The 12,234-nt window shown below is 44.2% G+C and overlaps 2 protein-coding genes across 2 annotated transcripts in view; both read left to right on the top strand.

The window, feature by feature from the left end:
- Nucleotides 1-12,234, top strand: part of LOC309564496 (vomeronasal type-2 receptor 26-like) — a gene marked incomplete at both ends in the record, with an annotated part of 419,164 nt that overhangs the window by 91,301 nt on the left and 315,629 nt on the right. The gene's annotated exons all lie outside the window — the stretch shown is intronic.
- The window catches only part of LOC309569127 (vomeronasal type-2 receptor 26-like), a gene marked incomplete at both ends in the record, with an annotated part of 132,979 nt that continues 124,989 nt past the window's right edge, over nucleotides 4,245-12,234 (top strand). Inside the window, one exon of the mRNA XM_082274889.1 lies at nucleotides 4,245-4,421. Coding sequence (XP_082131015.1) covers nucleotides 4,245-4,421 — 177 coding nt within the window. The remainder of the gene's footprint in view (nucleotides 4,422-12,234) is intronic.

Raw genomic sequence — 12,234 nt, 5'->3', positions numbered from 1 at the left:
TAAAAGTGCTTTTGTCACTGTTTGTAGAATTGCTGCAGCAACGCTCAGTCACCACACCAGTCACAATACAAATCCACTATAATATGCTTTCTATATTACAAAGTATATTATACCGTGGATTGCACCCCTATATAGTGCACTGCACACCTATACCAAATAAATTGCTGCCCTTGAAATTACTTTTGTGGACATTAACAGAGCGATTTGTGTCACTGCTAATCTCTGTCCCTTGAGCACACTGGATACCTGACCCTAAACTGAAAAACTGCACACCTATACCAAATATATAGCAGTCCTTAACATGATTTTTGTGGACATTAACAGAGCGATTTGTGTCACTACCGATCTGTCCCTGATGAACACTGCATACCTGTCCCTAAACTGAAATGAGACTGTAGTAGACCTATACCAAATACCAGTCCTTAAAAGGACTTTTGTGGATCTTAACAGAGTGATGTGTGTCACTGCCGATCTCGATCTGTCCCTGATGAACACAGCATACCTCTCCCTAAACTAAAAAGAAAATGTAGTAGACCTATACCAAATACCAGCCCTCAAAAGGACTTTTGTGGATCTTAACAGAGCTATTTGTGTCTGGCAATCTGTCCCTGATGCGCACAGCCAACCTCTCCCTATGCTGACAAAAAGCAGAATGTGAAATGGCTGCCAGCTCTGGTCTATTTATAGGGTAGGGAGCATGTCCATGTGCTGAAATGTTTCAATTGGCTGTCCCATTCCACCTGACGGCTGTGTGTCATGGGTCAAAGTTTTCCCCAATGTAAACTAATATGACTGCTGCGAACAACGCATGTGTTCGCAAAATCGGTGGGTAGCGAACAAGCAAAATTTGCCGCGAACTGACCGCCGGGCGAACCGCAAGGCCATGCCTAATGTCCAATCCCTGTGCGTTATTCGAGACTAATTTCAGGGTTTTAGGTAAAGTTTATGGAACACCCATTTGTTTGTCCTTTCACACATTTTACAAACATTATGGAATCATTCATTACGCTTGCACAAGTGTTAACACATTCATAGTTTACATAGTTTAACCACTTTACCACCGGAGGATTTTGCTGTCTTCCGTCCAGGCCACTTTTTGCGATTCTGTGCTGTGCGACTTTAACTGACAATTGCACGGACGTGCGACGCCGTACCCAAACAAAATTTACGTCCTTTTTTTCCCACAAACAGAGCTTTCTTTTGGTGGCATTTGATCACCTGTGCGATTTTTACTTTTTGCGCTATAAACAAAAAAAGAGCGTTTATTTTGAAAAAATAACAATATTTTTCACATTTTTTATATGAAATTCCCCCCCAAAAATTGTGGCGGACAGATCGGACCCTTTACTGACATTTTTGACACTTTTGGGGGTACCAGTGACATTACTGCAGTAATCAGTGCTATACATATGCACTGTTACTGTAAAAATGACACTGGCAGGGAAGGGGTTAATTTTTTTGGAGAGGGAGGGGTTAATGTATGCCTGGTGCTTACTGACGTGTGTGGGGGGAGGTGACCGAGTGACACAAGGACAGATCCAGGGTTCAGCTATGCTGAACCCTGCAATCTGACCCTGCCAGTCACTTCAGAGATCCGCCCTCTGTATTTACACACAGCGGGTGGATCTCCAGACTCAATCCCCGATGATCGGGTAAGAGCAGCGGCGATCGCCGCCGCTCCTCCCCTGGCCCAACTCCCGCTGTGACTGAAAACAGCGGGAGCGAGCCTCTGGCTGCGCGCGCGCGCCGCCCACAAGGGTCGGAGTCCAGCGACGTAGGTCTACGTCGCTGGACGGGAACGAGCCACTTTGCTGCAGTAGCAGCAAAGTGAGCGGGGGTAAAGTGGTTAACCACTAGTGGACTGCCCTATGTAGATGTACAGTTCCGGGGTGGCCGCTCTGCGCTAAATCATGTATATGTACATGATTTTACATTTCTGGGTGGAGGGCACACGCATGCACACTGCCCTGTCTGTGCTGTGATTGGGTGGTCAGCAGGTCCCAGCCCATGATTCATTGCTGGGACCTGCTGATGGCCTTAGCAAATCACGGTACAGAGCTCTGTGTTTACTAACAACAGAGGGCTCTGTACATGGAGCAGCAATGTGGCTGTGTTTAAAATCAGCCACATTTCTTAGTAAAAGCAGCGCATATTGCACACATTACACCTGTTAGGCACACAGTTAACACCTTTATTGCTTCTAGATGTTAACCCCTTCCCAGCCAGTGACAGTGTATAGTATTGGCACTGATCACTGTATTAGTGTCACTGGTGATGTCAGTGTCTGTTTTTCAGTTCTCACCCAGTGTCAGTTAGGGGTTTTATTACTAAAACTGGAGAGTGCAAAATCCAATGCAGCTGTGCATGGCAGTCAATCAGCTTCTAAGTTCAGATTGTTCAATTAAGCTTTGAAAAAAAAGACTGATTAATTTTTATGCAGAGCTGCAATCAGTTTTGCACTTTCCAGTTTTAGTAATAAAACCCCTTAGTGTCAAGTTGCCCACCACACTATCACAGTCCCACTATAAGTCACTGATCACTGCCATTACTACTGTAGTGTAAAAATAATTCCAGTATATATACCAATTTACACTCATTGGGATTTTTTACAAAAGACATGTAACAGAATGCATTTTGGCGTGAGCTATATTTTAAGTTACTCTTCGGGGTCTAACTTGGCACCCCCTTTCTTACTTGCTGTGTGTGCTGGATCCTGTCCACTAACTCTCCCTGCAGTGGTCCCCTTCCTGGGCAGACCCCTGGCAAGCTCCCTTGTATTCACCGACACTGTTTTTCCTCAGGTTGCTCTGCCACTTGCTCCACCGTCAGTTTCCTTTGTTTGGACCACACAGCCCAGCACCACACTTCTGGTCCACTAGACCGACTGCCTGTGATCACTTTCCACACTGACAGGAGGAGAGACAGCCATCATCATCCTCCTGGGACTTGGCTTTCCGCCCAAAGACCTCCTGTCACATGTGCCCCTGGCTTTTATGTCCAATCCCAGGATGCACCACTGTTGTGCCCTCCCACTGGGACAGCCACAAAAGCCTGTGTGTCACTGGCTGGGTTTCCGCCACTGTCCAACAGGCTCCCCTATTGGATACAGTGGGGACACTCCCTCAGACCAAGTGAATCACACATGGACACATGTAACAGGCAGAACTACTGATCAGGCTCCCCTGATAAGCACCTAGGAGGATGCTACATCAATAATAAAAAATAAAAACCCAGTGGTGTTTAAATACCACCAAAGGAAAGCTTTATTTGTGTGAAAAAATGACATCAATTTTATTTGCATAGTGTTGCATGATTACACAATTGCCAGTTAAACTAGCAAAATGCAAAATAGTAAAAAATGCCCTGGTCATGAATGGGGAAAAATATTCTGTCAAGTGGTTAAAAGGTTAAAAAAGACACAGGTCCTTCCATTTCAACCTGTGTGTGTGTGTGTGTGTGTGTGTGTGTGTGTGTTTATGCATGTGTGATTATTATTCTCTAAAAGTTCCCATAGCCCCATATATTCTGCTTCCTGAGGAAGACATCTAAACGTTTTTTGAAGTTATCAGCACTCTCAGCTTGTACCACTTCCTAAGGAAGGAAGTCCCACATTTTTACTGCTCTAACAGTAAAGAACCCTTTCTACAATCTAAGGTTAAGCCTTTTTTTTTCTAACCTCAAATCATGGCCACATGTCCTCTTCAGGGACTTTACAGAAAACAGTTTGTCGCAGTTACTGAAGTCATCTTCAATATATTTGTACATTCTAAACATGTCTTCTCTTAAGTGACTCTTCTCCGCAGTGAATAACTCTATTCTATCAGCCCTCATAGCTGAGATCCTGTGTTCTCCTTTTAATTTTGTTGCCCTTTGCTGAACTCTTTCTAATTCACTGACATCTTTCCTGAGGATTGGTGACCAAAACTGAACTTTATATTCAAGATGAGGCTGAGCCAGTGTATTGTAAAGGGGGAGAATTATTGATTTATCTCTGGAACGATCGCATTCACAAAACAAATTACTTATTAATAGTCCCAATAAAATGTATCTGATTATAAGTGCTCAGCAAACAGGTCATCACATCTCAATGACATTCTCTAAATCAGATATAACTAGATAAACAATCTATAATAAATAAATTATTACATGTTCTATATGTTTGTTACCTAAATTCATTTCTGTCATTTTTTAAGCTGTCCCGCTATGTAAAGAAAGTCCAGTACAAGGATCCAAATGGCAGGGTCATGATTTTTAATGATAAAGGAGAACTGCCCAGCATACTGGTAATTGTAAATTGGATATCAAGAATTAGAAGTAGAAATTCAACTGATTGGATGCATGTGGGCCACTTTGATGGGTCCCTTTCAGAGGGCCAGCAACTTACACTACAATCAGAGCGAATATCATGGAAAGGAGACAAGGTGAGTTACACTGGGGAAGATGATTCACAATTTTTACAAGAAAAATATTAGTTAAACCCATAAAGCCCATCTCCTGACAAAACCTAACCCCATTCTACCATCTTGTTCTTGGATGGCCAACATTTTCCCTGACTAATTCCATGGTGATTAGAAAGGTGTCAGCAATAGCTGTGTGGATATCAAAACCGCGGAAGGCGGCGGGAGAGGGGGGAGAGGGGGGGGGGTCCCTTCCCACTTCTAGTAAAAGCAATCTAGCGGCCAATTATCCGCTAGTATTGCTTTTACATGTAAGCCTACTGCTGGCTGTAAAAAACAATACCAAGATGATGCTTAAATCTGCAGGCATCATCCTGGTATAACCACTCAAAGTCCAGCAACGTACCAGTACATTGCTGGTCCTTGTTTGGCATATAGTGTAGGTTTTTTTTTTTCATGCAGCCTCTTGGCTGAATGAAAAAAAGAGTACCTAACAGAAATCTCCGCAGGAAAGTTGTGTAGTATATGCACAATTAACCGCCCAAACATCCAAACCCACTTCTTAACCTCCCTGGCGGTATGATTATGTCAGGAATTCTGTACCAAAAGCGGTACAATTTTTTGCATGGAAATTTGGCGTTATGTATTATAGGCCTACAATTCTTAGTAATTACTGACTTAAACCTGACCAAAACAAGAGTCTAGTAGACATCCCAGATATAATAATTTTGAAACACAAGCGCATGAATTATAATCTAATCAATAATACATATATATATATATATATATATATATATATATATATATATATATATATATATATATATATATATATATATAAATATATATATTATATAATACAATTATATTATTGATTAGATTTATAATTCATGCGTTATATATATATATATATATATATATATACACACATATATACATACATATATACATACATACATACATACATATAATATAAATGTTATGTGTTTGTGTTTTGTGCAACGTTCAACGTTTGAATTTCCCTCCCTAGTTCCGCTCCCATGCAGCATTGCTGCTGCAGGGAACGGAACTAGGAAGTCATCATACCGACGGAGGACGGACGAGCGGCGGGGATCTCAGATGGCTGGCGATCACAGCAATGGGAGATCATCGCTGGATCGCCAGGAGAAGGTAAGAGACACCGCTGGGCGCTCTGCACATCCACCTCAAGCGTGACTCGGGGATACCGATAGCAGCATGGAAAATCCACCCGAGTCACTCTCGGGGATACCGCTAGGCAGGTTAATGGCGGGTATACATGACAAAATTCCACGTATACCTAAAGGTATTTTAACTGCAGTGGTGAAATCACCTACCACAGCTGCTGCCATCAGGAGGTATCCATATATGGTGAGCGCAAACGCTGTTTGTGTCAGAATATATAAAATCAGTGTGGCAGCCGATGAGTACTTGCAAGGCAAAGTGAACAGTAAATATAAAACATTACATTGGTACCTGAAAAGTACCAATGAAAAACAGTAAAAGTAAAAAGAGTATAAGTACAAGAGCAGCGTAAGAACAGAAAAATAACTCAGATGACAACTATTTTTGGCTTTTTTATTCTATGTTTTTTTGTAATTTTTATTTTATGATTTTATGGTGTTTTTTTTTTGTATTTTTTATTTTACACTTTTTTTTTCTTCAACGTTAAAGTTCCAGGTTCCAGGTTAGGGTCTCTCAAAATGACGATAGCCATCGAACATCTTTTGAGACCCTGTGTAATTGTGCCCTAAACTGTGCCGTGCTGTACCCTACACTAATACTCCACCAGTGTGTGTTAGCGACGGAAACAGTCACCGTGGCAAAGACCAGGTCGGTCAGGACAGGACAATAATTACGGGTGTCACGCCTAAATCCACACTTGCTGCAGACATGGCATCTTTTTTGGGGGTATCTTTGGGTATTAGGTACTCGGGAGGAAATTCCGGAAAATGCCTCTCATACAGCCGGCTCACTGCATCTGGTTGGGGAAGTTGGGTAGGAGCACCTGCTGGAAACAGAAGGGCTCTGATTATCTCTTCCTGGTAGTGTAGGAAGGATAATGTTCCAGCAGATGCTTTGTATAAGACAAAATCGTTGTAAATAGCCAATTGAAATAGGTATACAGACACTTTTTTGTACCAGCGTCTGGCCTTACGGGCAATTAAGTACGGTCCCATCATCTGGTCGTTGAAGTCCACCCCTCCCATTTTACGGTTATAGTCGTGGACACAGAGGGGCTTCTCAATAACAACATCAGTGACCATAGTAATTTGGACTGCCGTGTCTGGGTGAATGGAGATGGAGGACATAACAGAAACGTTCCGTTTGTCCCTCCACTTCACTGCAAGCAATTCATCGCACCTCAAGCAGGCTCTCTCCCCCGGACTCAGTGGGGCACTTACTAGCCATTGGGGGAAGCCCCGGCGATTATATCGCACAGTGCCACATGCGCCAATTTGTAATTGAAAGAGGTGTCTAAAAAGTGGCACGCTCGAATAAAAATTGTCCACGTACAAGTGGTACCCCTTTCTGAATAAGGGTGACACCAAGTCCCAAACTCTCTTGCCGCTGCTCCCTATGTAGTCTGGGCAGTTGGGGGGCTCCACAGTGCTATCTTTTCCCTCGTAGACATGGAAACTAACTGTATAGCCTGTGGCCCTGTTACACAGCTTATACAGCTTGACCCCGTATCTGGCACGCTTGCTGGGGAGATACTGTTTGATAGCAAGGCGGCAAGTAAACTTTATCAGGGACTCGTCAACGCAGACATCTTGTTCCGGGATAAACAAGGCTGCAAACCGCTGATTGAAGTGGTCTATGAGGGGCTGAATTTTGTGGAGCCGGTCATATTCAGGGTCTCCCTGAGGACAACAGAGTTCATTGTTGTTGAAATGCATGAACCAAAATATTTGTTCGTATCGAGCCCTGGACATAGCAGCAGAAAACATGGGCATTAGGTGAATTGGGTCAGTGGACCAATATAACCGCAATTCACTCGTTTTTGTAATGGCCATGTTGAAGGATAGGCCCAGAAAGGTCTTAAATTCGGAAACCGTATTCGAAAACCGTTCTAGGTTTCCAGCCGAATTCTCTGGCAAGGGGCAAATTTGGATTGGCGGCAATAAATTGACTAGCATACAAATTACTTTGATCCACAATAGATCTGTAAAGATCTTCAGTGAAAAACAGCTAAAAAAAAAATTAAGGGGATTAAAACCAGCTGTATCCACTTGAATTCCGGGTTGGGCAGTGAATGGGGGAAGTACGGGCGCTGTAGTTTCAGTGGGCTGCCAATTAGGATATGCCAGCGCTTCAGGGAGGGCACTATGGGCTCTACGGGCCTGTCTTTGAATATGCGGTGGCTGCAGGCCACTACTCATGCTAGCCACCGCACCAGCTTCAACTGCACTTAGGGGACTCGCCACGTCACCAAGTCTTACTGCAGTGCTGGTATGTCTAGGTCCAGGGTGTACTAGGCTGCTCGTGCTTGCCAGATCACTAGAAGTGTGAGTGGTACTAGTACTGGCACTCTGCTGCATACGACAAACATCCGGTTCTTGCATCTCAGCAACTCCAGAATGGGGTCGGGTATGCCTGGTTCTAACAGGGACCCATCTGTCATCGGAGCTATCTGTCAGGGAGGTGCTGTTCTCTAAAGGTTTATATACTGACCCTGATTCTGCCAGTGAGGCTTCCCCATCGCTCTCATCTGACATGGTCAGTATACTGTAGGCCTCTGCACTACTGTACCACCGTTTGGTCATTTTATCAACTAAATTAAAAAAGGTACAGTAATGTGACTAACAGGTAAAAAAGCACCTGGATGACAAGGACTATTTGGTCGCTACAAAAAAAACTACCAGTGCTAGCAGAGATCAGGCCTGACTCTGCTAACGCAGCCATTTTGTGTGATTTTTTTGTTTTTTTGGAAGTGACAGTAATCTATTGATTACTGCACTTGCCTGGGTAGAGTGGGCTGGGCAGAGGGGCTTAACGCAGGTGCTGGCAGGAATCAGTGCTGATCATGCAAACACCGTGTTTTGGAAACACTAAACTATGGGGACGCTAGTATAGTTCTGATCAGATCAGATATTGATCTGTTCAAACATTATACTAGTAATGGAGGTGTATGTATGTGTGTGTATGTGTGTTGGTGTAATTGACTCTAACTGACGCTAAATAACGGTGGTGTGGTGGGACCCTGACGCTAACTAGCCTAACTAGTGTCACCCGTGATACTAATACAGTGATCGGTAATCACTGTATATAGTTAACACTGTGACAGGGCAGTGAAGGGGTTAACTGGGGGAGATCAAGGGGTTAAACCTTTTTAGGGGATGTATGGTGTGTGGCCTAAACCTATTTGGGCTTAGCGCAAGCGCAAACTGCGGTCACAAGTTTCACTAATACTGTGATCAGTAGTTAGCTGAAATACTGTATATATTAGTGCACTGTGTGATAGGGAGTGAAGGGGTTAACTGGGGGAGATCAAGGGGTTAAAAGTTTATTAGGGGATAGATAGCGGTTGCCCTAATCCTATTTGGGGCTAGCGCAAGCGCGATTTAGGGTCACAAGTGACACTAAATACAGTGATCAGTAAAAGATCTGTATACCACTGTATATAGTATACACTGTGAGGGGTTTGGGGGGTGATCGGGGTGATCAGGGGTGATCAAGGGGTCAAAGTGTGCCTATGTGAGGTGGTGTTAGTGTGCTGTTGGTGGAACTCATGTTTTAAATGTCTCTCCTTCTCCTGGAACCGAAAGGGCTCCAGGAGGGAAAATTACATCACTTCCCCTGCCAGTGTTTACATTACACAGGCAGGGGACATGATGCCATTGGCCAGAACCGATCACCAGATCCAGACCAAAATTCATTGGTCTGCATCTGGTGACTGATTGGTTCTGAGCCCAATCACACCAGGATCGGTCGTGAATGCGCCTGACGTAGGTCTACATCGCCAGACCCAGCAGAGCCACTCTGCTGCAGTAGCAGCAATGTGAGCGGTCGGCAAGTGGTTAAATTAGTGTCAGTTTATTTTGTCAGGGCTCGTTAATGCAGTGCAGTTCAGTGCACGTTTAACAAAGTATATTTAAGTGCGTGAGTGCACGTTTAACACAGTAGGTTTCAGTGTGTTACGTGAACTTTAACACAGTATACTTCTGTGCGTTACGTGCCGTTTAATGCAGTATATTTCAGTGCATTACTGCACATTTTACACAGTATATTAATGTGCGCTAGTGCACATTTAATGCAGTATATTTCTGTGCGTTACTGAACGTTTAACGCAGTATATTTAAAAGCATTAGTGCATGTTTAATGCAGTATATTTCAGTGCGTTACTGCACGTTTATCCTATTTCATGGTGTTAGTGCACATTTAACGCAGTAAATTCCTGTGCGTTAGTTCACGTTTAACACAGTATATTTCAAAACATTACTGCACATTTACTGCAATATATTCCTGTGCATAAGTGCATGTTTAACGCAGTCTATTTCTATGCATTACTGCATGATTAATGCAGAATATTTCAGTGCGTTATTGCACATTTAATGCAGTATATTTTAGTGCGTTACTGCACGTTTAACCTAGTATATTTCTGTGCACATTTAACGCAGTATATTTCAGTGAGTTAGTGCACGATTAATGTAGAATATTTCATTGCGTTACTGAACATTTAATGCAGCATATTACTGTGCGTTACTGCACGTTTAACACAGAATATTTCAATGTGTTACGTGCCATTTAGTGCAGTATATTTCAGTGCATTACTGCACGTTTAACGCAGTATATTTCAGTGTGTTACTGCACGTTTAACCTGTTCACTCTAATTTCCGGGAGGCCGTCTTTAAACGGCCTCCCAGTAACAGGCTCCCGCGCGCGCATCTGGGAAAATCTGTGTCCGCCGTGTCCCTTGGACACAGCCAATCACAGATCGTGGTGAATGGCCAATCACAGCGGCCATATACCACGTGATCGGAACGTCCAATGAGAGATGATCTCAAATGTAAACATATGAGATCATCTCTCATTGACAGCTCTCCTTCCTCACACAGAGACTGCGTGTGAGGAAGGAGAGATCTGTGAGCTATAGTGGAGCATTGAGAGTGTGCAGTTAAGGGATCTGAGTGCCAATCAGTGTGCCCACAGTGCCCACAGTGCCAGTGTGCCCACAGTGCCCAACGTGCCAGTGTGACCACAGTGCCCATCAGTGTGACCACAGTGCCCATCAGTGTGCCCACAGTGCCAATAAGTGTGCCCACAGTGCCACTGTGCCCATTACAGAGCCAATCAGTGTGCCCATCACTGTCACAGTTCCCATCAGTGTCACCGTGCCCATCAGTGTCACCGTGCTCATCAGTCATCAGTGCCACCAGTGTCGCGTCTCAGTTTCACCGTGTCAAAAGGGCCTACAGTGTAATCAGTGTCATTGGTGCTATCAGTGCCATTAGTGTCACCGTGCCAGTGCCCACAGTGCCATTGTCAGTGTCATAAGTGCCATCAGCATCACCGCTACAGTGTCATCAGTGCCTAGAGTGTCACCGTTCCTCACTGTGCCATCGGTGTCACCATGCCTCATTGTCATTGCCCATAGTATCACAGTGGCCATAGTGTGACTGTGCCATTAGTGTCACACAGTGCTGCATATCAGTGCCACCTATCAGTGGAACCTCATTAGCATCCATCAGTATAGGATCAACACGACCAACAATGGCAAAGAAATTATTTTCAGCTAAGGAGGCGTACAATATCCTTTGTGTGGCCAACGAGAGCAACGGGGAGCTCTCTGCTTTGGATTCTTCTTCGGATTCAGAGTCTGACTCCAAAGTAAATTACGAGCCGGTCGTAAGCAGTGGGACGCTGACAGACTCTGACGAATAAGAATATTGTGTGCCTACCAAACTAAGGCGTTCTGGTGAGGAAGCGGCAGTGGCATCCACCAGCTCCGCAGTGCCATCCACCAGCACCACTGTGCCATCCACCAGCACCACCGTGCCATCCACCAGCACCACAGTGCCTCGGCAAGAAAGGCCAAGTACAAGTGGGGTGTCACCTCACCCCCAAAGGTTTAGGACCCATGCCAGCCTTCCCTATGCCCTTCAGAACCCCTTGTGGCTTCCTCCTAACTCAGGAGAAGCCTTTATCCCCCCTTTCACTGCCCAGCCAGGAGTCCAGATTAACACTGAGAACTTTGCCCCAATAGACTTCTTCAATTTAATTTTTACAGAGGACCTGCTTTCGTCAATTGTGGCCCAGTGCAACATGTACGCACAGCAATTTATTCTGAGTAACCCCACGTCTTATTATTCTCGTCCCTATGAGTGGAGAGACCTAACAGTGGAGGAGTTTAAGATTTTTTTAGGCCTGCCCTTCAATATGGGACTCAATAAAAAAAAATGAATTGCGTGCATATTGGTCAACCAAACCCATCTACCACGTGCCAATCTACTCCGCAGTAATGCCCAGGACCAGATATTTAATGATAAGGTTCCTACATTATAATGACAATACCCAGTGCTCTCCCCGAAATTCCCCAACATATGACAAGCTTTAAAAAATGTGGCCACTTCTAAATTATTTTTTCGGAAATATTCCCTCAATTATTTACCCCAGACCAACATATATGTGTGGATGAGTCCCTTGTTAAATTTACCGGCAGGCTGGGCATCAAACAATTTATCCCCAGCAAACGGGCCCGCTATGGGATGAAGGTTTATAAATTATGTGACCGAGCCACAGGGTACACATATGCCTTCATGGTGCACGAAGGGAAGGACACCCAGCTGCATCCCCCTGAATGTCCAGACTACTTGGG

The sequence above is a fragment of the Pelophylax lessonae genome (genome assembly GCF_965119305.1).
Source record: "Pelophylax lessonae genome assembly, chromosome: 1".
Lineage (NCBI taxonomy): Eukaryota > Metazoa > Chordata > Amphibia > Anura > Ranidae > Pelophylax > Pelophylax lessonae.
This window is presented reverse-complemented; position numbering and strand designations above follow the sequence as displayed.